This window comes from Lissotriton vulgaris, chromosome 6 (genome assembly GCF_964263255.1).
Source record: "Lissotriton vulgaris chromosome 6, aLisVul1.2, whole genome shotgun sequence".
NCBI lineage: Eukaryota > Metazoa > Chordata > Amphibia > Caudata > Salamandridae > Lissotriton > Lissotriton vulgaris.
In genome coordinates, this window is record NC_141694.1 from 1,172,901,042 (window position 1) to 1,172,928,947 (window position 27,906).

The 27,906-nt window shown below is 44.0% G+C and overlaps 1 protein-coding gene across 1 annotated transcript in view; it reads left to right on the forward strand.

The window, feature by feature from the left end:
* Positions 1–23,935, forward strand: part of LOC147708599 (alpha-tectorin-like) — a 230,198-nt gene extending 206,263 nt beyond the window's left edge. Inside the window, exons 7-9 of the mRNA XM_086925366.1 lie at positions 1,422–1,590; positions 6,320–6,434; positions 23,316–23,935. Of these exons, the coding sequence (XP_086781492.1) occupies positions 1,422–1,590; positions 6,320–6,434; positions 23,316–23,488 (457 nt within the window). The 3' untranslated portion in view covers positions 23,489–23,935. The remainder of the gene's footprint in view (positions 1–1,421; positions 1,591–6,319; positions 6,435–23,315) is intronic.
* Positions 23,936–27,906: the final 3,971 nt, after the last annotated feature.

Consider the following 27,906-nt stretch of genomic DNA (forward strand, 5'->3'; position numbering starts at 1 on the left):
CTTTCCATTCACCTGAACTTGTGACTTTCTCCCCGTCTCGTACGATGAGAAAGCTGCGAGTGACTCTTTGAACTATTTTTCACTGTTTTCACTTAAATCTTTAAAATTGCACATCTCTGGTTCTAATGCTTTTTATTTATTTTCTTGTTTTGGTCTTGATTTATTTATTAAATTCTGCTCTATGTTTCTAAATTGGTGTGGATTTTTTTCTCGAGTTGTGTTTACTTTATTACTGTTTGAAGTGCTGCATAAATAATTTACACATTGCCTTCAAGTTAAGCCTGACTGCTCTGTGCCAAGCTACCAGAGGGTTGAGCACAGGTTGATTTGGGGTTTGCATATGCCTCATCCTGACAAGGATTGTGGTTCCTGCTTGAGAAGGGTGTTTACCCCCCTTAACCAGTAAGCCAATTTCTCACAGATTTCAAGACACATGTGCATGCAATGGTTTGTGGAGCTAACTATAACATAATATTAGGAGGTTTTTGGTTTCATTTTGTAACCATATCTGATTTCTTGTTTTTTCACATATATATGCATCAACATTTTACATGTTATGAAAGTCAGCATAAAACAGATGTTAAAAGCTGGATCTTAATACATCCTTCATTATATTGCACATTACTTCAAATCCACACATTCAACATAGATTCACATTATTTTAAAGATTATATCATTCCGTTGTTTGTATCACAAGCCAGATCTTCATCCCAATTGTCTCAAAGGCATGAATTAACATGATTCTACCCAGTGCATTCAGACAGTATTTCAGTGGGCTGCATGATATCACCACCTTCATCAGATGTCTTTTTTCATATAAAGGTCTATCTCTGTGCCATCTCGACACATCTGTTATTAGATTGTTTATCTCAATGTGGTCAACACTATACCTAACTTGATATGTCAATGCTTTAACTGACCTTGTTCTGATTACCCATCCACTTTCTCAAACTTTACCAGTACCAACCGCACATTCTAATGGTTTTCCAGGAATGCTTGAATATTGATACACCTATGCAAGGGGTCACTCCACATATCATGTTATGTCCTACAACTTTTATAGATAAATTACCACTTAGTTAATTTTCGTGCCATTCATGTTGTGTCGTCTATTATTTAAGATTGAGTTTCAATGAGTTTTCTTCCTTTCTGTACAGATCAAAATTGAATGCGAGAAGTGTTCATTATAATCAAATGAAAGGATTAGCAAGTGAAGATAGGATTAAAGAGGTTCGTGTTAGAGGGCCAAGAGACAGGTCAAATTAAAAATGAGATGAACAGAGGGGCGGGGGGGGTAGATGCAAACATGGGCAAACCAACTTAGAGATAAGAGAAAGAAAGCCTAACAAAAGAAGCTGACCATACTAACATTTTTTGATTCTTTATTTATTCTGAAATTATTAATTTCCTTATTGATGCAGCTGCTCCAGAGACACAGTAGATGAAACATTATCAATCATAACTAATGGAGTTGGTCCGGAGGCAATGTTCCGAATCCAAATGTTCAAATTTGTTGGGCTTACGTACAATGACGTCTTCCTTCACTGCACTGTCCAGATCTGTCACAACACAGCAGCGATTTGTATGCCGGTGAGTACAATGAGACAAGAAAGAATTTGTTGACCTGCTGGGCACAGATGGGTTATCGGGTATTAGCAGGATGTGTAGACAAATCATATTCATTATCACTTGTTATTGAGTGTCACAAGGAGCGGCTGGAAAACATGATAGCTAAAGTAGAAAAAATAAAATGCCACTTTCAATCTTCACTTCATTTAATTTAATTTTTAACAATATAGTGTGAAGAATGCGAGAAAGATTAGCACATATCACAAAACTAGTGAGGGTGAGCTGGTTGCTGACAAGGATTCCATTGTAAATTTACGCCATTTGATGCAAGACATTGAACCTTTCTCTGGAATGTTGATTGTTTTATAATTCTCTTTTTGGGTGCTTAAAGCAAGATCTTCTTTTGCCAGAAGAGCTATGAAAATGTAAAAGAAATACTAGTATAAGGTATATTTTTAAACAAGTGGGGTAATGAAGGGCCATAGAAGGAGCAAGGGCTTATAGATGATACGTAAATAAACTATATATGATTATGATCGATTGCCCCATTGTGATCAGATTCAATGTGGGTTCTAAAGCAAATCAAGCTCAGTCAACATCACCAACAGTCTGACAATTTAATATGTGTCTGTATTGGTGTAAAGAATCAAGGTCCCTAGTATTTGTAAAGAGGGAGGTACGGTCATAGTTGCATATGATTTTATAGAATTTTGATATTTGATATTTATGTGCATTTGTAAAGCGCTAACGTTCGCTCCCAAGGGAGCATCATGGCGCTGGGCAAGCTGCGGAGAATAACTGAAAGAGTAGGGTGTGAAGAAAGAGAGAAGCTAAATGGCAGCCAAGACAGAGGAGTCTAGTTGTTGGTAGACCCATGTCTTGAGAAGTTTTCTAAAATTGTTCTCATTTTCTGAGGATCTGAGGTTGACAGGAAGATTGTTCCAGGCTTTGGCTGCCAGAACAGTGAAGGATTTCCCACCCTTGGTCTTGTATTTGAATCTGGGGATTAAAACCAGATTTGTCCCAGAGGATCTCAAGCAGCGCGGAGGGTTATAGCGCGTGAAACGATTTGCAAAGTAGCGGGGCCCTGTATTTTGCATGGTTTTGAAAACTGTAAGAAGCAGTTTAAAAAGAATTCTTTTATGCAGCTGCATCCAGTGCAGCGAATTTAGTGCTGCAGACGCTGATGACCTTCTGGGGAGTTGTAAAACCAGTCTGGCTGCAGCATGTTGGATGCTCTGCAGCTTTCTGAGAGTAGATTTTTTAACTCCGGCCATAAGGCCATTGCAGTAGTCAAGTCGGGAGAGTATGAGAGCTACCGCGACTGACTTTCTAGCTGCAATTGGGAGGAAATCGAAGAATTTCTTCAGAGATTTTATTAGTCCAAAGCAGCGACCGGCAGTAATCTTAACGTGGTCATCGAAAGAAAGAGAAGAGTCGAATTGCACGCCTAGGTTTCTGGCTGATGGAACTGCACTTGGAGGGGCCTCTGATCCTAGGGGCCACCAATCTTTCGGGCAAAAAGAAAGATTTTTACCTAATGGGATGATTTCCGTCTTAGCACTGTTGCATCTAAGATGGTTAGTATTTAACCACTTAGAATAAATTCATACAAAAGCAATTCAGAAAAACAATTTCACATAAACTGTTTAATTGATATTTTCACTATGAATGGCTCTTACCATTTGGTAAAAAATTAATTTATAGAAGGAATTCTTTCACAATTTCTTTTTGCGTGTTGCCCTAAAGAGTAAGGGGCATATTATCAAGGACAGCGTTAAAATTATCGCCGGTTTAGCAGCAGAAAACTGTCGCTAAAGCCGCGATAATGGGCTTGATAATATGCCCTGGAGAATTCCAATAGAAGCCCATGTTCACACCAGAACATGGACTTCTATTGGAATTCTCAAGGGCATGTTATCAAGCCCATTATCGCAGCTTTAGTGGCAGTTTTCTGCCGCTAAACCGGCGATAATTGTTAACGCCGTCCTTGATAATATGCCCCATAATTCTGTTAAGCTTCAAAATTGATTCTTTCTCTCGGTTTTCATTGTTCTTTCTTCTTTCTCGCCTTCTCTTTCCACATCATGTCACATGGTGTTGTTTTAATTTTTTTAAAATTACTGTTCCAGAAGTAACGATCAGAAATGACCTTCACTGTCTACTGCTTCTTTTTCCTCGCATGTCAATTCTCCATCCCTGCCAAAACGGTTGTTGGGATACGCACTCCCTTTTTGTAACCAAATGTGATCGAAAGTCTGTATAGGTGGGTGGTGCCCGTGGGGTTGAGCCCCCTGTACTTGGGTTAGAGAACACTATTTGACGCACTGTTCCCTCGAGAACAGTGTCTCCCCAGAGCACTCGATGCAAAGTTCAGTAAATGATTCAAAAACGTATAAACAAAGTTCAATGTATCCTTTTAATTATTCATTTTTAGTTCATATCATGATTATTCTCATGTTTTGATAACGTTTGACCCGGTGGCCCAATGCATTTCGGGTTTTAACCCTTCCTCAGGGGCCATGTACAATCCTTTTAAGTAATCAAGTACAGTTTCAAAAGCAAAATTCATTTTCATGTCCTGGTATGCAACTTCATACTTATTACAACATTTATGAACATGCAAGGCGAGAGAGATCACAGTGTGAATCATAGTTGTACTGCTTGATAGGGAAAAAATGAAAAAATGAAAGTAACTTCGTTACATGCTGGGAATTCTATTTTAAACTCAGGTGAGTGTAGTATTGTTAATACTAAAGGTGGAAATGGGGGTGCCATCGTGAGGGTTTCGACGTGATGTTTAGACGGCATCATTGCTTAGAAGTGCTCTCAAGAATGTGTAAATCAAACCTGTGGCTGACGCTTTGTCGACGTGCTTTTCGCGGGTATAAACGAGCCTATAAAAGCAAGGTGAAGAGGGCTGGTCAACAAGTATACGCGGTAGCTAGTTTTCTACGTTGTATATCTGGAGTTGCTATAATTCTAACAGAAAGGATACGCGGCTTACCGGGATGTTGATATTCTCGGCGTGTTCTGTGTTCATCCGTTCGATAACGTTGAACGCACTCAGTGTTTCACGTTCTAAATGGGTGTACTGAGTCAAGTGACTCATAGTTTGCAATCAGGATTCTGATTGGTGGGCGTTTAGTCAGGGTTTCACGGTGCGAAAGAATCCATGTGAAAATGTATCGGAATGGTAGACACATAGTCACGTGTCAAAACAAAGAATCCGTGTATGAATCAATGAATGTGCGAAGCGTCTACGCTGGTGCTATGTTGTGTGTGGTAATAAAGATCTCAGGTGAATTTGGATAGTGAAAAAAATGTGTACAGACAAAATCAACATTTTATAACATAATGATGTACTGACTGGTGTAAAAACGGGTTAATGAGACCGTCTTTGGTGACCTTCATAAACTAGAAAGTGCAACAATGATGTTAACATTTCACTGTCTGATTAAAAACACTAACAAATAAAATAAATGCAGTTAACTATAATGTTCCATCGGCTAACTGGTCAATGGTCTTCAATAATCTATAGATGACAACTGAATTCCAAGCGTTCATTAAGCCCTCTCGGAGCTGTCGATGATAGTCTGTTTATCCAGTAAAGTTCTCTCCTTAACAGATATTGTTCATTATCTTATATTATAGGATGATAGGTTCCAGGAGCACGCAGACCGGCAATTCCGGTCCTCTCTCCCCCTGCCAGGTGACCCAGGAGGCTTTAACAGCAAATAGCAAGTTAAAGCAGAGGGAATCCCCCTCTATACACGTATAGCACCTTAGCGAGTGCGACACTTTTTAACAACACCTATCACTTAATATATTTTATCTTTCCACTCACACATACTCATTGGTCCTGAGGAAAGCCAGATGTAAATAAAAGGCCTGGCTGAAACATGTAGACCACATAGGACGTGGGAGCCCATAACTAACTCCACTGCGTCCGACTGCCTTTTTATCTGCTAGCAGGGGCCCAGATATTAAAGTTATCCTTATACCCTCGGGAACTGGGACCCACTGCATAGCTTTTAAAATCACTTTCATGCCCCCCACACATGCACACTCAGCAAGTATACCAGCTCCTCAGTAATCTGGAGTCGAAGCACACCCGGGACACATTCGGTGTCACTGTGGTGGGCCCGATGATGAAGCATGCCACCAACTAGGTGGGTGAGGGTTTAAATCACCTGTCAGAATTATAAAAAGTGCTTCATTTAAATTTTGTGCTAAAAAATAACATTTTACATGCAACCTTTCCTTTCACGCTCCTTGTTCTCCGGCACGATTTTCACAAACTTCTCTTTACAAAATCCTTTTACCTTGTAGCCAGAGTTTGAAAAGTAAACTCCAATCTAAATGGTTAACAATAAACAGTATTTTGTTAGAAGAAATAGCCTGACACTTGACCTCTATGTTTGAACACAGCAAAAATGACATCAATATATATGCACCTTTTTTAGGCATTCACTTTTCTGAACTCCAGCACGGTTAATTCTAAGTGTGCTGCAGCCCCCCCCTCCCACACACACACATTCCTACTTTCAGCACCTGTGCATTATGGTGTATTTCATTTAAATTATTCTATTGTTATTTTATTGCTCATGTAATGTTTCGTCTAAGGGTGCGGGAAAATATAATGCAAACTTCAATAAAAACATAAACTTTTTCAAAAAGTCATTTTCTGTTGCTGATGACTTTCAATGCTCTGCATGTTATTGATCTGTTAAGGAAATGTATTTTAAAGGATTGCAGAAATGACAGCAAGATAACCAGAACTAAACGGAATGCAGCGGCCACTCATACGATCTCTTATGGACCAATCAGGAGAAAGCAGATGGAGGAAGGAGAGACTGATTTAAGTAAGTCTTAAAAACGCTTAATTCTAGCACCCTAGTTCAGAATGGAAATATACTGTTAAAGTTAGGAAGATTTGCCAGCAACAATCTACATGGACAAAAAACATACTATAAAAAAACTTTTTAAAAATGGGTTATGGTGTTATTGGTTTTGCTTTCGTTCTTTTTCCACGCTATTTATATTGAATAAAAACTGTAGAGTGAGTATATTGAAAGGAAGACTGATTGTTAGTGATACCAATAAACCTTCACAAATTATAGGTATTCAAAAACCTTTGACGTAGGACCAACCCAGAAATACCCACAATCCGTTCTTCAGCCTTCGATAGGCAAATTGATATATTCCAAGGTAGTGGAAGAATTTCTGTGCTTGAAAATCCAATGTACAAAGTTTAACGTCCAACTTTCAAACTGTTTACCAGGCCTGTAATATTTTGTATTGTAATTGCATTTATATAGCGCTTACTACACCAGACAAGGCGCCAAATCGCTTTTTCAGCGAGTAGCACGCTACTACGGAACCCATAGGATTAGTGGGAAATTAGTATAGTGAAAAACAAAAGTGATTTGAGTGGTGGACATGTTAGTCTGTTATTTGGATTGAAAAGGATAGTGCAGGGGTGTTTTGGAGCTCATAGCAGTGGGAGAAGGCTTGGGATGAGTAAATTGGAGGTGGAGAGGGAAGAGTCAGAGAGAAGGTTTTACAAAGGCATGTTTTGGGGATCAGTATTGTTAGAAGCTGGCGTTCCCAAACGCACCGTTGATTTCAAGTATGTGACCTGGACCCCCGCTCCCACGTTAGGCCAAGAAAGGACACTGTCTGAGACAGCCCTGCTCAGCCCCTTAGTAGCTTGACACGAGCAGCCAGGCTTATCTCCAAGGCACAAGTGTTCAGTATGTGCAACCCCACCCACAGCAATCCCAATGATGTCACCACAAATGGACTCTACACGAGTTTGTATAAAACGAGTATACTTTCTAGAAAGATATACGAAATGACCACACAATACAACTTCCACACATATACAATGGGTAATATTGTTTCCGGTGGGTTGGGCGATTCAAATCCCAACCACCGCTTCTAGCCAATAGTTACGCTGACATTTAACCATTCTCAACAGGTTAGGTACATCGTATCACTAGAATCACACACGTTGCAAAATAGAAGGAATACTGCACTACTTAACAATGGGTTCCTGTACAGTGCCACAGTGAAACAATGCAAGGCGAAGCATCAAGAACATGTACCGAGTCCACACAAGATAATGCAACTCGATTCGCTACCAGCATGCCCTGTTTACGGAAGGAATACAACAATATGTCATGCTGCAATTAAGTACACTGCGATAGGAAAACAATGCAATGCGTATCACCACTAGCATGCTCTGTGCAAAGAAGGAATAAGGTAATGCGTCACAGTGCAATTCAGTACAGTGCAGTAAACAACCAATGCAGAGCACTATGCTATGATCCTGTATCCTGCAAGAGAAACATAACGTAGTGCGTAGCACACTAACCCCTGAGTTCGCTAAGCACCTCTAGTGTCAGACGTTGTCTAATAGTTCGATAGTTCGTTAGCAGAAAATATGCAAAGTGTTATTCAACTGTTTTTAGAAGTTGTGCAACCGGATGCCCCCAACACGGATCAACGATGACACCCAAGTTCCACTCCGGGCCCGGGCCCCTGTACCGCCCTGTCCGGGACCAGCACTAGCCGATATCTGGGCCGAAGCAACAGGCGCACACAACTGCCAGCAGCGAGAGGCTGAGAGAGTGTCCCTCCGAGCCCGCACCCAGCCCCAGGCCATGATTCACTTTACCTGGAGGGCGCAAATCCACTCTCCTCTCCTGCAGCAGTGGATTGGCCTTACTCCAGAACCTTGTCATGACGGGCAAGGCGCACTCCGGCTGGTAGTTCAGCTCCTGCAGGGCTGCCGGTCCGGGCCGCCAACGTTCAGCACAAACTCCTTCCACAAAGCCTTCCACACAATGCTGGTGCCACCCCACGTTGCCTTCGAGAGCCCGCTCACTTGGCCCTCCTCTCCAGCACTGTTAGAACTTCTTCGCTCCCCGGTGCTCACCACTCCCCGGTGCTCCTCACCAGCACCTCCGGTAGCACCTTCGACACACACCCCCCGTGCGCCGAGACTCGCTCTTCCTTTGGCCTCCGATGACCAGGTGCACCTTACTACGCTTTCTCTGGCCGGGTGCACACGATCTTCAGGCACTCTCCTCTAGTGCCGCAACTGCACAACCACACGCAGCTCATGTGCTAGAGACCCACCTCGTTTCTTGGTGCACACGATGACCCAGGAACTCTCCTCTAACGCCCTGGTCGCACTACGACACGCACACTGAGCGTCTGAGTCTCACCTCTCCTCCTGGTGTATATGAGGTACCAGGCGCTCTCCACTAACACCTTGGCTGCACCACCACATGCCGACCCGCATGTCGGAGACTCACTCCTTCTTAGTGCCCACGATGTCCCTGCACTCTTCACTAGTTCCAGGACTGCACTGCGACATGTACCCTGAACGTCCCGAACCTCGGCTCTCTTCCACAATGCCCACAATCCACAGGCGCTCAAACACCTGTAGCCGCACCAAGACACGCACCCTGCGGGTTAGAGTCTTGATTCGCTCCGGGTGCCCACGATTGTGAGAAGTTGGCCTGATATGTGATGTCCACTATTGTAGTGGGCACCCTGTATCAGTCCAAACAACCCGTATGGTGATGGTTGTAAAGTCAACTTTATAGACCAGCTATCCTAGAGGTAGCATGGACAAAGCAGTCTTAGGCTAAAACTTCAGAGAGCATGTGAAGCCAGCTGTTTTACCATATGTAACCCTTTAATACCACATGAAAGGACACCACACAGGTTATATATAAAATATATATGCATTTATTACTAACACAACCCCTCTGAACTCTTTATGAGGTCAGAGGCACAAGCACATAACAAGATACTTAATTATCATACAATAAGTTGCACAAAATACAGTTGAGCTCTAGGGGCGTTGCAAACCATATACTGAAATAGTGGTATAAGAACCACGTCATGAACAGGGAGTAGGCCTAGGGCCTAGGGAATCGCTGGGGCTACACTGAACTACCAAAGGTTAGGAAGCAGGAGGCCCACAGGAAGCGTGTGCAGTGTCTTAACACACATGCAAGTTACCATAGGGATACAAGGGGAACGTAAGAGTTAGAGACTAGTTGATTTAGGACACTTCCGGATGGACTAGGAGAAAGCTACTGAAAACTAGGACACTTGGATAGTCAATACCCACAGGAGCACCGGAGTACTTGCGATACCTCACCCACAGGAGCGGGGTGCATAGGTGTCAAGTTGTGTCGGGTTTCGTCGCTGAATCCTATGGAGACCTGTAAAAAGATGCTACAGGCGACCAGGAGAGAAGTGTCCGGTTGGATTCAAGGGTGGATCGAGGATGAAGAGTACCTGAAAGCAGAGAGGACAGAGTCTGGGTCACTAGCCAGTGACCAGTGACCAGGAAGGAACCAGGCGATGTTGTGAAGCAATCAGGTGATGTTGTGAAGCTTGTCTCTGCAGCCACGAGGTCCAGGAGGCGTCAACTATGACCAGGCGCTGGAATTGAGCTGTCCCACGATGGATCTAGATGTCTGCAGTGTCGGGACCCAGATTGGATTGAACATGCCTTGGCAAATGCAGCCTATGCAGGAATCGAATATTCGCTTCGAGTCAGACCAGCAAGGTCTGGGGGCTTCTCTTTTTCAGGGAAGCAGGAGCAAGCCGGGAGCAACCAGGCCCACAGTGTAGATTCAAAGGTTTGCCTTCACAGAGGCCACAAGCCAACGGGCAAGTGACCGGAAAGGCGCGTAAAGCTCAAAAGCAGCAGCAGGCCCTACGGGGCACTCGTGGAGTGTGGATGGCTGTGCGTTGATGCAAATGTGGCTCGCGGCTGGGGCTTCTCAATCCCCAATGCACAACTTCGAGGGTGCCTCAGAAGCTGCGCAATTAGCAATAAGCAGGTTTTTCAAGATGTCCGGTCCCACATCTCTCGTCGCCTCCACGGGTCTCAGCTCTGCTGCAGATGTGGGTCGGGTCAGAAAAGTCTGGAAGTCCAGTTCCTGTCTGGCTCTGTGCTCGGGCACCGGCGGGAGCATCGACAAAGCAAACCGGCAAGTCGCTGTTGGTGCCTGTTTGCACAGGGTGGTCACACCTTGACCACAAGGGAGATTCTTCAGTCTTCTAGTTGCAGTACAATGTCGAAGGTCCAGAGTTTTGTTTCAGGTTTCAGTTCAGGATAAATCTAAAGTCTCTAGACTCAGCTCCTAGCTTTATACTGATTAAAGGGTCTGGATTACCTGCTAGGTCCCTCCTATGGGTGGGACCAGGGAAGGGGGTGGTTACACCCCTTTCCCTTTTCCAGTTTCGCGCCAGAGCTGGGGCTGGAGTGCCCCAACAACTGGTTTGAACCGGGCTATGCATGGAGCACCTTGTGTGCCTCAGGCAGTGTCTCATTTCATTCAGCCCTCCCTGCCCCAATACACTATGGCCTGTCTGTCCCAAGACAGGAAACCTATTGTCCAAGCCTCCCTCGCTGGAAGGACTCCCAGCAGCAGGAGGTCAGACTTGTGTCTGTGGCAGCAGCATCCATTTTGTAATGCTGAGGCTCTGGTTAACTTTAATCGGGATTAACAAGAACAACTGTCTTCTCCCTCTAAAAGGGTGGAATGCTACCCCGTTGGCAGAACTGGTGAGGGGGTAGTATTCCAAAGCGGATGACACCTTACACGACATGTTTTGATAAAGTCAAACCAAAGTTAGCATTAACCGCGAGGATTATATTGCACTTAAGAGTATATGGTATGGCTATATCATAGAACAGCTATAAGGACATGGTTCCGAAAGCTGCAGACAGGCTCAGCTCATGCTAGAGAACCATCTCACATAAAACCAAGCACTCTGCCTTCAGGATTGTCAAGGCTTGCCATAGGAGTGACTTATAGGTATATATGTGTCTATATGTAATGGTAGGTATAGGGATACTATACCTAAGCAAGGGGTGATTACACGACCTTGCCCCAGCTGATTGTTCAGCCAGTTGTGTCAATGTGGATGGCCAGCCAGGGGTGGCATAATACTTGCTGCAGCCCCTGGTAGGCCTTAGATGCACCTATGCCCTGGGTACCTATGGTACACTATACAGGGGCTCATAAGGTGACTCAATATCCAATTGGAGATGTACCTAAAGTACATGGAGTCCAATTTACAGTGACAGCAGATAGCCTGGGGCCCTGATTAGCAGGATCTCAGGCCAACTAAGTCGAAAACCAGCTAAACACTAGGCAAAAAGTTGGGGTAACCATATAGTCAGATATCCACCTTCCTACACAATCCCCCCAAATGAAAGGAGATAAGGCTATCCTTGAACAGGTAAGCCTATATTGCCTAAGTGGCCATATAAAGAAGTACCTGCACTAGCATGGTTACCCCCTGTCTCATGGTCCACTAAGCAATCCCTTACCCTAAGGGTATCATAGGGTCTCCACCATAGGGAATCTCTACCTGTGGTGTGTTTTGGCAAAGTAAAAGGCTGGTGTTGAGATTGAGTACTGAAGTGAGGCTCCTCTGATGTAGGGCTCAGCTTCCTCCAATCATCTTACACCATGTATGCCTTTCTTTCCAGGACTGAGTTGCACTGTGCTCTCAGGGCCAACCTCTGGCTACCTATAGCTGGAGGGTGGGTCCCTTTTGTTGGCTCACTGGAGGGACAGCTCGGGTTTGGGACCCTTAGGTCCCAGGTTTGGCTGTGCCCAACAGAGTCCATCTGGGGGAGGTTCCTAACTAGGTGTAAGGGAGATCCCTCAGGAGTTTTTGGAATTTTCACCTTGCTAGGGCTGCTAGCTTTGGTGCCCCTAATCTGCTGATGGGGGTGTTCCTGTGGACAGGGGGCCCTTTGGAGTCCACTGGCCTCCCTGACCTCTACAACCCTGGGCTGACTGAGGTAAGGTAGAGAGGGGCAGGTTACCTGCTCCAGACAGGGTCCCACCTTGGAAGGGTCCACTGACATCAGAGGCTCTGCCAGGCTAGGCCTGACTACCTCTGGGGCAGTTTCTTCACAAGGGGTAGGGTCAGTTCCCTGTGGAGGCTAACTCTCACCTAATGTTTGGTGGGAGGGAGACTTTTCTTCCTCCCCAACACTCTCTGTCTGAGTGGAGTGATCCATAGTTTTAGGCTTCACAACACTAAAATCTGTTTGAGATTGGGCTGTGACCATCACAGCCCTACCAACCTTTTCAGGAAGGAACTCTGTTTGTGTGTGGGCTGTGACCATCACAGCCCTGCCAACCTTTTCAGGGAAGTCTTCCTGAGCTTGGGCTGTGACCATCACAGCCCTTTCAACCTCTTTAGGAATGAATTCTGCTTGATCTGGGGCTGTGGCCATCACAGCCCCACTAACCTTTTCTGGAAGGCCTACCATTTTGGAATGGGTTTCTTGTTCCGCCCCAGCCCAGACTGAGATCTCTAGATCATTTCCCAGTAGACAATCTACAGGAAACTTTGTAGACACTGCCACTCTTTTGGGGCCAGTGACACCTCCCCAGCTGAGATTTACTACTCCCATGGGATCATCTGTCTGCACTCCATCAATGTTGATAGGTGACCCCAGGTAAAAGTTGTCCTGAGGGGACTAGGCTGTTAGTCACCATAGTGATGCTAGCCCCTGTACCTCTATAGGCTTCAACTTTCTGGCCATTGATGAGGGGCTCCTGCCTGTACTTGCCCAAAGTGTTGGGACAAGCAGTGAAGTTGGCAAACCCCATGCCATTTTCACAGACAAGAGTAGCTCTGCTAGGGGACCTGGTTAGGCCAGAGTCCACCTGAGTTCCCCAAGTAAACCCAGCCAAATTCTTGGGAGCACTCCCAACACCTGGGGGATTACTACTAATAGTAACAGGAGGTCTGGGAGTATTGCTTGGAGGAACATTGTCCTTATTTTTGGCTTTTGGGCAACTGCTGTCAGTTTTCCAGTGGCCAGGCTGTCTACAGACATGGCAATAAGGTTTCTTGGGGTTAGAGGTCGTGTTCTGGCACCCCCCCCCCCCCCCAAGGAGTTTTGGGGCCCTGATTAGCAGGATCCCTGGCCAACTAAGTCGAAAACCAGCTAAACACTAGGCAAAGGGTTGGGGTAACCATATAGTCAGTTATCCACCTTCCTACAACGATCACCTTATGCATCCCTTCGGAGGTCTCAGGCTGCCACAACACGGTCCCAGCACCGCACCACTTGAGACTTCCTGGAAACTTTTATGTTCCTGTGCTTCTGAACAGGGAGCCAGCTCACCTTGGGCCCTTGGGGTACAGGACGCAGCACACAGCAAAGTCCTGCTCAGGAAGAAGGGGGGAAACAACCCACTGCAGCACCCTTTCAGTCTCTCCTCGGTCAAGAGCTACAAACTGCCCACAAGCCCCAGATCACAAAGCAAGGGTCAAATGACTCCCGTAGCCTATTCAGCAATTCTACCTGAGGAAGAGGTTTTTATCCAGATCGCGTACTGATCAAAATTTGTCAGAGACTCGACCAGCCCACGGCGTCTTCAAAGCGCTTCCAGCACATCTCTGAACTATACCGAGACCGTTCTCGATGACATCATCAACATAACTTAAAGTCTTGGGGCTACAGCTCTTTCAGTTATACCCCTCGTTATCTTTGAAGTTTCCTTGTGCTCAGGGGTCCCGACCCCTCCCTAAATCAGTCTTGCATATCTCCCCCCCAGTGTCACAATTCTCTCTTTGATACTAGGGGCCTGGATCTATAATCACTCAAAGGGAGATGGGTCTATTGGTTTATGGCTCTGACCCAGGCCTCATCACCTCGCAAAGCCTCTCCTGCTACCCGCTCCAGGTGTAGGGCAGCCTGGCACTGTATCCACCTCTCCCCGGGGGCTTGACCTCCCTCAGCCTTTCTAACCCATCCCAGATCCAGGAAGGCAATTCACACTCTGCTGAGACACGCAAAAAGGCCTAAAGCACAAACTCAGCCATTTTCTCAAACAGCGGTTTCTGGACAGACAGCGACAAAACCATCTACCCAAAAAGATGCGTTATGACGCTGTGAGTTCAGACATACCAAACTTTACTGTTCCATTTCCAATTCTGGGTAAACTAGGCTAACAATACAACACCCAGCCTCCCCATTTTGTCCTACGGGAAGGATGGCCTTTCATCAGGGAAAATGAAATGGAGTATTTTCCACTGTCAGGGCCTAGCACCCACACTGGCACTGGGCCTGCCTTTTAACTACACTGGACGCTTCCTAGGAGTTACCCAGGTGCCCATGTGTATGCAAAAGGGAAAGTCAGGCCTGACAAGTGGTAGCTGGACAACATGCTAATTTAGCATAATGCGCGCAGGCCCTACACTGAAGACCTATGTTCCCTCTCTGTGCATTTCTTTTAGTACTAGCCCTGGCACCAGAAGCGGTCGGTAGTGGTAGTGCTGCCGGGCGGTGACGTGGGGAGGGGGAGGGTGGGGGCTAGTAAACTACAGAATACGGACAAATACAGGTAAGTAAACATAAAAATAAATTAAACACATTTTTTTGCGGCCACTGCATCACCAAATGCAATGGAGTGCGTGCCTTACCTATATTTGTCCGTATTCCGTAGTTTACTACCCTCCACCCTGCCCCTCCCCCCGTCACCGGCCGGCAGCACTCCCACTACCGACCGCTACTGCCTGGCACACACAGTGTACATCACTTAGGGATCTTGCTAGTAAGGCAAACATACCAACCAGAGACAATCAATCACCACTTCAATTTATACAGGGAACATATGTATTTACACACTAATTAGGAAAACGGTCTAGGGGAAAAGCAAAAAGTTTAAGTGAACTTTAGCCAACAAGGCCAAGTCTAACACAACTCCATCCCAGCCAAAAGCCAGGGTAGACCAATCATTACCTTGATGGACTTCCCTGCTTAGGGTAATAGAACAAGGATGTAGCCCCTCTACTGCTGGGACACTCTCCTGTTCCTCGCCTTCCTGACCCCAGGTGAACCTCGTGATCACTACCTCCTGAATCGCCTATGCTGTTCCATGGATCCCTCCCAGCTGGGGGGACCTCTCCAGTGGTGCTGGTCCAATGCTCACCCCCAACTGGAGCGGTACCCTAGGGTGATCCTTCAGACAGAACACTGCTACTAGTAACCCTGCCCGACAGATTAAAATGGGGCCTACTTTCGTAGGGGCTGGATCCTTACCCTCCAGATAACCCCTCCATATCACTTACCATGCTTATCACCACCCCAGATTCCAGTGCCCTCCTGTACTCCTCCGGGCACAATTGTTGCCCCTTAACAGAGCTGGCTCTAAAGAAGCAGCCCACACAGGTGATCTGGACAGAGGCCTGCCAGAAAGCTATGCATACCCTCAAGGGGCCTTGTGTACAGTACCTTAACTCAAGGCTTCTGAATTCTCTAATGAGTTCACAGTGCAGACAGATAATTTGGAGCATGGCATATGGACGGTCTTCACCACTGCAGCCCACGTCACTTTCAGAACCGTCACTGTGAGACGCACCCTCAGCACAGGCCATCATACCTCTCATCAACGGCATTGTCAACATAGCCGGACTCTGCATCGTAGTCTTGCAGCTCGTCTGAACTGATGCACACCCCGATTGTACAAGGCATTACTGACTCCAGAGTTCGTATTGCAGCCCTCGTCTATGGGATTCTCAACGTCAATGCAAACAGGACCTCACACCACAGCCTCTCCACATCTCAGAATTGATCGCCTCGCTTCAACTGCCCAATGCATCTTCGAAATGGGTCCAGACAATGCTCCGCAAACCAGGATTTTAGGTTCTCTGTTCAGTGGGCATAACTGGGTCCCTGTAGCTAGCCCATGTTCCATCACGGTCTGCCTGAACTTGTGACTTTGTCCTGGTCTGGTGCAACCAGACATCCACAGTAGACACTTTATGCTTTTAAGCGCTATTTTCTCTAAAAACAGTAAAATTCAATATCTCTGGTTCGACTAATTGGAATTTTGTTGTTTTGGTCTTGTTTTATTGAATAAAAATCTCTCAATGTTTCTAATACTCTTGTGGGCTCCTTTTGGGATATGTTTTCACTGTGCTGCATTTTGAAGTGTTGCACAAATACTTTATACATTGCCTCTAAGTTAAGCCTGCCTGCCCTGTGCTAAGCTACCAGGGGGTTGAGCACAGGTTAATTAGGGGTTTGCCTGTGCCTTACCCTGATAAGGCTTTTCAGAATTCAGAATATTGTAGCTTGTGTTTTCTGCCTAAAAATGGGCTCCACTGTGTTGCCTGAAAAGGCTTCATGGAGGTGGTGTGAATTAGGGGCTAGGATATTTCCTGGTTTGGTGTTCCTCAACCAGTCATGGTTATCTGTGATTTCTCAGCAGTCAACCACAGATGACAATATTGTGATCGGTCTTAGACTTGTAAAAACGATTGTGGTTTGTGTAATTTAAGAAGTACCGACTAGGTTATTGACTGTCTGGGGTAATTTAAAATTTGACATGCTACATAATGAAGCAGTTGGCATTTCATTAAATATAACATGGATCTAGAAATAAAATGGTGACTCACTAGGCAGGTTGAGGTTGGACACCTTAAGAACAGATGAAAAAACAGATGTTACCACCATTATGACTGGGTAAAAATTGAATTTGCCGTGGGCACCATCATGCCATTGATATCCACAATAAGTCAATAATATACTGGTGAGGGCATGAAATAGTAGTAACTATTTCATGCCATCGCCAGCATTTTACCAGTCATGGGAATCATAATGACATGAACTACCTACCTTTTTCTAGTGTCAACACTTTATCTAGGGCCTACATTTGACACCATGACATGAATGCCAAAAATGGCAAATTATAATATCATAGTGCCAAATCCGTAATCCTACCAAGGGTACAAAAAACAAAGTTCTACAATCACACATACACACCTGTGCACACACAGGCACAGGTGCACATGCACACACACAAAGCAGAAGGTATCTGTCTGTACATGTCCTGATCAAGGTCCCCTCTCTCTTTCGATCCTCTGCTCCCAGTCCCTTTTCCTGAGATATGGCATTGTCTGTATTGCTCTAGCAGTATGACTGATACCGCAAGTCCCTCCACTGTCAATCCTACTTTTGGTGCGACTCGGGTTCTGCTCTTGAGTTTGGATGACTGATGTACAGTGCTCTGATGGAGAGTTGAGAGCCCCAATTTTAGACCCCACCTCTCTAACAGAAGAATGTGTTTCACAGAGGGATAGCTTCTGGCAGGGGGTGACACCCCCCAAATAAATGCATTCTTGGCTTGATATTTGGGTCTAGGGACCCTGAGCTGGGTCTGCTATTTGTGTTTTCTTTACTCACCATCCTGATTTTACTAGGAGGTTTTAACATGTTCATTTTTTGGATTAGGAACCTAAATATATACATACTGACCTGTTTATCACAAAATGAGTACTCTGCACCCATAGAAGTACTTAATTAATGGGTGCAAATTTACTATGTTATGGAATTTACAAACATTGGCAGTAGTAGCCTTAGAGAGCTGTGCCAGGCTCAGGTTTCCTGGCATATGCTGACAAGGGTGATGGGACAAATGCTTGCAAATAGTCTAACCACTGCCTATGGGGATAGCATACTAACCCATATTTTTGCACCCACTGTGTCACTCTAGATGAGGCCCACCTAATGCAGATCAGCAATGACCCTTCTCAGGGGAACAGTCCATCACAAACCTTGGTCATCTAAGAGCTCCAGCTTGCAACCCACTGCTTTTTTAGTTGGGATATTCGAGGCTCACACTCACACACCCCGAATCTCACTGTTTAGGCAAGTTATTTTGCTCCATTCCTTTCTTAAATTTGGGTTATATATTGATTTTCTTCTCCCACTTTGTTGTTTTTTTTAGACAGGTCTGCCAAGCAAGTTTTAGACGCTGCTGTAATACTGATATTTGTCCTGTATATTTGCCAATACTGCAGTTCACCTTTTTGAAATTGCAATGTTTCTACAAGGCCCAAATGATGCAAATACTGTATGATGCAGGTACATATTTGAAAACGGCTTTGAAAAATAGAAACATGGCTATTTTGCAAACCTAACTGAGAAGCAACTGAGCACTAACCTGAAAAAGAGAGCGATATAGGCGGAAAGAAGATAGAAGGAGGGAGGGAGAGATGGGGAAAGGAGCTAGAAGGGCAGAATGAGATATTCGAGAAAGAAAGATAGAAGGGGAGAGGGAGAACAAGACAGAGCGAGAGAAAAAAGCAAAGTATACAGCATCCATTTTAGGACATCCTCCTTCCTCACTCCTCATCTCTACTTCTTAACCATCATTCCTACTTCTTTCCCCTACTTCTCGTCCATAATCCATTTTTCTCGTCCATTATTCCTACTGCTCATACAGCATGCCTACTGCTCATCCATCATCCCTACTTCTCATCCATCATCTCTATGTCTCATCTGTCATCCCTACTTCTCATCCATCATCCCTATGTCTCATCTGTCATCCTTACTTCTCATCCATCATCCCTATTTTTCCTCCCTACTTCTTATCGTTCGTCCCTATGTCTCATTCATCATCCCTACTTTTTATCCACAATCCCTACTTCTCATCCATAACCCTCTTTCCATTCATCATCCCTACCTCTCATTCATCTTACATCATCTCTATTTCTCGTCGCTACTTCTCATCCATCATCCATTATCCCTAATTCTCATCTATCATTCATCCTCCCTACTTCTCATCCGTCAACCCTAATTCTTATTTCTACTTCTCATCCATCATCCTTACTTCTCACCCATTATCCCTCTTCCTCATACGTTATCCCTACGTCTCATCCATACTTCTCATTCATCATCTTTACCTTTTATTTTACTTCTCATCCCTATTTCTCATCCATCATCCCCACTTCTCATTCCTCATCCCTCAGCCATACCAACACACTTTCAATGTTGTGAAACACCCCTTCACAATGATTGGTTGGTAACAGACAATGAGCGTTAAGACAGGTCCGCATTCTATTGGTCTAGCTACTGACAAAACAGCCTTCTCATTGCACACACTGGGGTTGAGGACAGAGGAGAGGAAATACAACTGCATGTTTGCTTGCAGTGAATGTAGGGCTGTACAGAAATTAATTTTATTCAAATAAGTGTTTTACTTTTTGCACAGTCGTCTGCACAAAGCTCTTGGGCTTTGGAAAGACAAGTGGCCTGGTGTGGGCCATAAATCAACACTTGGAGTAAGGACTATACAGGTGATCAGAAACCTTTTCTGGTTTGAAAGTTATATGTATCAACTCTCTCCAGGATTTCCTAGTTTCCTACACAACTGAAACCAAATCTGCAAACTGCAGAGACTGAAAAAGCAGCTCTCAGAGCTAAAGGTAACCTCACATCAAGACATTTTTTGGTACTAACAAAACTGAAACCAGAAAAGATTCCCCTGTGACCTGTGTAGCCCTGTCTCCAAGTGTTGATTTACGGCCCAAGTGAAGGCACCTTGCCTTTCCAAATCCATCAGAGCCTGCTGCAGAGGGTGGTGTAAATAGAAAAACACTTAATTAAATAAAAATGAAATGCTGCAGAGCCTTGGATTCACTAGAATCAAGCTGCACAGTGTGCAATGCGAAGGCTGTTTTATTTCACAGTCAAGACCAATACAATGCATCCCTCTCTCTCTTTACTCTGATTGGCTGTTACCAGCCAATCCTTGTGAAGATGTGTTTCCCAACAATGATTGTGTGTTGGTATGACTGAGGGATGAGGAATGAGAAGTAGGGATGATGGATAAGAAGTAGGGATGATTGATGATTCATGAGAAGTAGGGATGAGAAATGGGAATGATGGGTGGGAAGTAAGGAAGATGAATGGAAGGTAGAGATGAGAAGTAGGGATAACACATGACAAGTAAGTAATATGGATGAGAAGGAGATACGAGAAGTAGGGTTGATGAATGAGGAGTATGGATGATGTATGATGGATGAGAAGCAGGGATGATGAATGATGAGTAGGGATGATGGATGTAAATCAGGGGTGCTGGATAAGAAGTAGGAATGAAAAGTAAGGGTGATGGATAAGATGTAGGGGTGATGATGAGAAGTAGGGATTACGGGTGAGAAGTAGTGATCAGAAGTTAAAAAGATGGAAGAGAAGTGGGGATGATGGGTGAGAGGCAAGGATGTAGGAACGATGAATCAGAAGTATAGTTGATGGATGAGAAGTGGCTTGATGGTTGTGAAGTAGGGATGAAGGATAAGAAGTAGGGATGATGGATGAGAAGTAGGGATGAGAAGCAGGGATGAGCGATGAGAAGTAAGGATGATTGATAAGCAACAGGGAGGAGAAGTAGGCATAATGGATGAGAAGTAGGAATGATGGGTGAGAAATGGAGATGAGAAGTGAAGTATGAGGACCCCCTAAAATGGATGCTCTAAAGGTAAGTTAGAAACAGTGAGAAACAGAGGAAGATGGAAAAATGGATGAGATTGAGACAGAAAGAGACATTGATATAGAGATAGAAAATGTCAGAGTTAGTAAAAATAACCAATGAATACTTTTAACATATAAACATTGAAACCGCCAGCATGTTTAGTTGGTCCTTTCAAGTTATGCTGAGCATCTCCAACTTGCACAACGCGACCAACTACCACATTACAATATACTGCTAACTACAACTTCACTTATAAAATTTTATATAGAAATTATCATGATGGCTTGCAATTGTAGGCACATACTGGCCATATTATGACAATCTAACAACCAGTGACTATGATGCCTCTATGAAGCTTGTAGTTCTTTCCTCTAATGTATATACAGAGTCCTGAAACAGGTGCCATAACACACTGAGCACACCTTAGCAAATCTGAATTCTCTTAAGCATCTGTAAACATCATCCTGGAATGAAAATGATAGGGGTATATTTACAAGTGCTTTGCGCCACCAGAGCATCACTTTTAACGCCTTAACCGCGGCGGTTATTCCGCCGTGGTGCGGGCGTTCTAAAGAGTGAGTGGGGCTCCATCGGCCGTTGGCCGACGGCAGCACCCACGAGGTAGTGCTCCTGTCGGCCTACGGCCGACGGGAGCACGGAAGGAGTTAACAAAGCTCTGGTGGCGCAATGCCCTTCTCCATATTTACAATGTGACGCGTACCACCGCAACACCCATTGCTTTTTGACGCTGCTACAGATTTACAAGGATCTGTAAATCTGAGGCAACGTCAAAAACTAACGCCATTGAAAAGCAGTCATTAGAGTGGTGGGACGAGGAGAAATCCATGTATTTATCCTCGTTTTTTGCGCTTTTTATGTGTGCTGCATTTTGCAGTACACATAGGTGGAGCAAATCGCCCTCAATGATTGTTTATGAGCAGGAAGGTGTCCCTTTCTGCACATAAACAATCATCCCTGCAACTCAAGTACCCTTGGTGAAAAGGTGTTCGCGTTGGCGCTAGGCAGCTTTTTGAAGCGCCAGTGCAAGGGAAAAAACACAGGTGTGCATTGTATTCCTGTGTATACCGTGCATCCCTGCATTTTTGAAATAGCACAGCGCTGCTAAATTGCTTGCAGTGCTGCTCTGCATCATTTCTTTGTAAATATGCCCCTATGTCTTTAGATGTGACTATACAGCTTTGGGCTTCTAAGCGAGGTAATATGATATAGTACAGCGCCCCTTTGACTTTAAAGGATTCACAGACTAAATTTATATCGATTTCAATTTCTCAAGGCGGCATAATCACAGCAACTGGAAGAGTTAAAGGGCAAATCCAGCAGCAATCTTTACTACATAAGCAATATGTAGGAATATTTCCTTAACCTCACTGAGCCTGTAAAAGCTCCTTTACCATTGGATGAAGTGAGCACTGTGTCGGCCAAGCTAATTCCTCTACGCCAGGACTCCCTCCAACGTTATACATGGTAGTCTTACCTAGGACTTTATTTAACAAGACAAACAAAAAGCGCTTTATTTTGTTGCCCAATACAATGTCCTTCCTGGTGCTCCTTATAGTTCAGTTGACTTACAATATGTTGGAAACAGAGGGGTTTTCCCGTTCTACCTCTTCAATGTAAGCAGAAATCTATACAGGTGGTCCCTTGTCCATCTTGCTCTTTTTCATCTTGATTAAGAATCGTTCTTTCCCATCTGTTTTTGACTCACCATTAACGAACACTAAAAGAAGACTGAGAGACATACTTACAAGCCCCATGCGCCGCCAGTGCGTCACTTTTTTAACGCAGAGGTGGCACATTTTGCTGCCTCATATTTACAAGGACACATAAAGCCACCCAGCGTGACTTTTGTTTCCCGGTAAATATGGCCCCCTTTTCACACATCACTTTGCATGAAATGGGCGTTCCATGGGTGTTGCTGTGGGTGTTCCCATGCAGCACCCATGAAACTTGACACATTCCCAGATTTACGAGAAATCATAAACCTAGGAATAAGTCAGAATGCTACGCCTCCCCAGGGGAGGCGTAGGGAGGTGCCGTGAGGAAAAATCTTTTCATTTCTCCTCATTTATTCCTCTTTATATGTGTGTTGCATTATGCAGCACACATAGAAAGAGGAAATCACCTCTTGTGATTGTTTTTGTAGAAGGTGTCCCTTCCTGCACAAAAACAATCTCCCTGCAACACAGGCACCTTTGCACCATGGTGCAAGTGTGCCTGCGTCAGCGCATGGCAGCTAATTGTGCACCATAGCATTGTGGATATGACCTGTGCTTTGAAAGTGACTCAGTGCGGCGCAGCAAAATGGCTTGCGGCACAGTGCTGAGTCACTATCACGTAAATGAGGCCCAGAGTTGCTAAGAAGAAAGACTAACAGTTCGAATTTATTTCTTCTTGCAGATAGAGGATCCCTTCCGCCGGTGGAAACCATTGTTCTGGGAGGAGTGCTTCTGGCTGTTTTGATCATCACCGCAGTTTTTGGGAAACTTTTGTACCAGTCGAGAAGATCGTACCCTACCATGCAGGCGCAGTTGACCCTAGCCAACATTCACCACTCAGAAGTCGCCTCCTGAACAGTGTACATGCCATCCATGTCATCAAAAGCGTAGTCTCACACGTGTCAAGATGGGGTGTGCATACAAGCTGATGCTAGGTCCTCCATCGTGGCCTTGCCTCAATTTACAGATGTACATAATTTATATTTTTATACATAGAAATGTAACTTTTTGAAAATAATGCCAGTCTTCCTCAATTTTTGAACTGTTATTGCAGTGCATTTGTGAAAAATTGTTTCAGACGTGTATTATAAAAACACTGGATGAGGATTGTGCACTCAAGGTGCATCACACTGGAACATGTTGGTGCATGTAAGATTGGAGAGGTTCATTTTACCCTTTGTCCTTCTTTTGTTTCATGAACCCTAACGAGGCAGCCTACAGTCTTATCAAATGTTTGAAACAGTTGCTTCTAGCTGCATAAGAATGATACAAATTACCAACAATTAAATAAATACACACTTTCCACATACGACAAACACCCACACTTGCAATATTTTGTTTTCTTTAAGTGATGATCTCGGGAAAAAACACGCCTGAAGATAGCTGCGTTTAGCCACGCTCCTTGAGTTTTCAAATGGAGGCATTCCCATTGTAAATATAAAGGAGGCAGTTATTCTTCATTGCATCGGACTGCAGTGGTGCTCGTGCAATTCTGCATCAACATTTGCACCCACTGACCATCGCAAAAGAGAATTTTCACCTGCCTTGCAACATGTGCGCGGAATCTGTTTAGAGTTACTGAAAAGTATGATCGCTTGTGAATGTGGGAGGGCAAAACTGCACTAGCCACATTGTAATCCGAAACAACAGAAATATCATTGCAATATTGCACCAGAATGGCTTAAATTCCTTGTAAGGCCCATGAGCAAAATGCTTTTGAAAACTACACGGAGATATTTAGAACTTTTGAATCCAGAAACCTTTGGTTTAGAGATCAAATTTGCTCCTCGTCTCTAGGCACAATAGCTTTTTTGCCGTCAGTTGTAAAGATGAAATTAAAAAACATTGGGGCATATTTACAAGAGAAATGACGGAGTACGGCGTTAGCCTTGCTGGCTTAACGCTGCGCTTTGCCACTTCTGAAATGCAGTGCTTCATCGTATTTGCAAGAATACGGTACAGCCCTGCGTTTCTCCCTGGGCTGGCACTAAATTTAGCAGCCTAGTGCCGACGCAGGCACCCTTGCATGCCTGCATTGAGGGGGAACGATTGTTTACATGCAGGAAGGTGTCCCTTCCTGCACATAAACAATCTGAAATGGTGTTTTGTAAATTCTATGTGTGCTACATTGTGCAGCACACATAAAAGTTGCAACTTATCAGTTTTTAAAAAGATTGTTTATGTGCAGGAAGATAAACCTTCCTGCACATAAACAATCAATGGCATTTTTCTGTTTCTGTGTGTGGTGCACAACGCAGCACACATAGAAACAGCAAATACGAAGAGAAAAAAAGCATTTCTGTTCGTTTCGACAGGGTAAGACCAGGATTTCCCTGGTCTTATTTTTGGCGCTGCCCCATATTTACGCCACCCTTGTAAATATGGGGCAGCGTCAAAATCATTGGGTGTTGGCGGTGGAACGCCCACCACAACACCCATTGCCCACCCCTTCAAGCTAAGTATAGCGTAAAAGGGTGCCTTATTTATGTTAAGTGGCTTAACGCTGCCTGGTAAATAAGGCGAAGCCCATATCGTCAGAGGAACGTCGCTAAAAGTGACGGTCCTGTGGAGATAGGGGCTTGTAAATAGGCCCCTAATTTTTCTTGTCACACTGGACCCAACATATTAAATGGAAAACATGCTAGCATAGCAACAAAAAAAACGTGTTATAACGAAGGCTATAGACATATGGAGTACTTGTAGATTCACTGCAGTACTCGAACATTTAATAAAACCATGAACTTATATCTTGTTTCCTATATGGAGGAAGGTGGCTTCTTTTTCATGGTTGGTGGAGAAGAGGGGAAATTGTTGTTAACTAATTGGTTCATAAGTATGCCATCCCACTGCCATAAAAAAATTCAGGCCTTATGCCTATGGACCTGTAACCGTTTCATGCGTCAATTTCAAAGTAACACTATGGCGTTACATAAGAATGTCTATTACTCACATAAGCGTAATTCCCTAATGAAGGCTTCACAGTGCAAACCCTTTTGTGGGATAGGTCATCTAGAGGACTCAGAGGGTCAGGTGGTCAATAGGCATGGATGGCAGGAGCTAAAATCACGTCACCTTGCTTTAACTTCGCCAATGTTTCAGTGGTGGCTGGTGTCTTTTGAAAAAGGTGGGGCATAAAAGTTGTGTACGAGTTTTCTATGGTGAGCGATCATAGCGAGCAAGACTGATCGCCAAAAGAGAGGTTAGGGAAATCCCCACCAAGAAAAGTTTGAAAAAAGAGTGGGCTAATTATGCATTTTTAAGCACATTTGAGCAACAAGTTGGTTAATAAATCAATAAAGAGATTTCATATGATTATGACATAGGTAGCTGCTTATTCAGTATATCCACAGAAAATCATAACCGACTTTGTGATAACACCTCTGAATATGCTAGTGAAGTGTCTTGCATCTGATGCTGTAATGCCAGCACTGACCAGTACCTTGTGACAGGAGCAAGACTTAATGATGCTGCTTGTTTTATTATTTATATGCAATTCTTTTAGCTGGATTTGGTTTCAACGTGTTAGTGTTTAAGGCCCACATGCATCAAGCATTTTTGGAGTCGCAAACGGTGCGATTCCTTAAAATCGGCCGTTTGCGATTCCAAAAATGCTTTTTGAGATGCATCATGCTTTTTTAGAAATCGCAACTTTTTTGCGACTTCTAAAATTGCGATAGCATTTTAGAAATCGCAATTTTGCGATTTCTGAAATGCTATGCATCATTTGATTTCAAATTGCGAAATTTGAAATTGCAAGTGCAAATTACCACGAAGTTGAACCTCGTGGTAATTTGTGAAATTGTTTAAAAATGCACAAAAATGCATTTTGTAAACTGTTAAATTACAGACACACATGTCCTTAGGACATGTGTGTATGTAACTTATAGGTAAAAGTGCATTTCATGGGTGCAGGGGGGGGTCATTTGGACCCCCCTCTCCACCCTTGAAATGCTTTGTTGAATTGCGATTTCAAATTGCGAATTCGCAATTCCCATTCATTCCTTTGGGCATTTCAGCCCATAGGAATGAATGGGAATTGCGAATTCGCAATTTGAAAATCGCATTTTTTATGCGATTCGGTAAAAATAGCGATTTTTACCGAATTGCATAAAAAATGAGAAAATAATCATGCATAGGCTTTTGCGATTTCTAAATTGCGAATCGCTATTTTTCGCAATTTAGAAATCGCAAAAGCCGATATTTATGCATGTGGGCCTAAGAGCGGTACCTGAAATAAGCTTAAATTGAAATCACATCCATACCACCAGTTCCCTTTCAGACAATTCAACTCTTTGGTAGTTGACATTATTTTCAATTTTGCTTCAAAAACACAACTTTTTCTATTTGTGAATCATTTTGGCGGTCAATCCCCTTTCAACCGATTTACTGAATCTTCAAGTAATAATGTCTCTATTATGGACCCTATGAGGCTGAATACTAGGGCAGTCCCCGATGAACATGCAAACACCAGTGGCCTAACCGCTTGCATGTGCACAACCTTGTATGTGCGTCTTTGATGCATTCACAACTAGTATGCTATAGCGCTTCAGCTCCATGTATTTCTAGCAGCGCTAGGTGCCCGTGTGTAACATTCTGGGGCACATGCATCAATCTAGGATTTTGCATTTCCTAAATAGCGAAAATTAAGGAATCGCTATTTAGGAATTGCAAAATCCTATACATCAAGAAATCCTAAATCTTTTTAGGATTTCTTAAATTTCGGAATTTGCGATTCCTTAATTGCGAATCGCAATTAAGGAATGGCATTACATTGATTCCTATGGGCCTAGAGGCCCATAGGAATCAATGCTGTTTTGCATTTCTTTTTTTAGGAAATCGCAATTTGTTGATGCATTGCAAGGGTGCAGAGGGGGGTCCAAAGGACCCCCCCCCCTGCACCCCTGAAATGTATTTTAAAGTGCATGTTTCACACACACATGTCCTAAGGACATGTGTGTCTGTAACATGACACTTTTCAAAATGCATTTTTGTGCTTTTTGAAACAAATTCGCAAATTAACACGAGGGTCAACCTCGTGTTAATTTGCACTTCCTATTTCAAAATTCACATTTTTAAAAAAATGATGCATTGCATTTAAGGAATCGCACAAATGCGATTCCTTAAATGCATTCGCATTTTTAGGAAATGCAAAAAAAAACGAATTTTGAAAAAATGTTTCATGCATCCCAAAAACGTATTTAGATTTACATGTATTTAAATGTTTGCACTTCCTAAATAGGTTGATGCATGTGCCCCTCTGTGTTTTGCTTTTC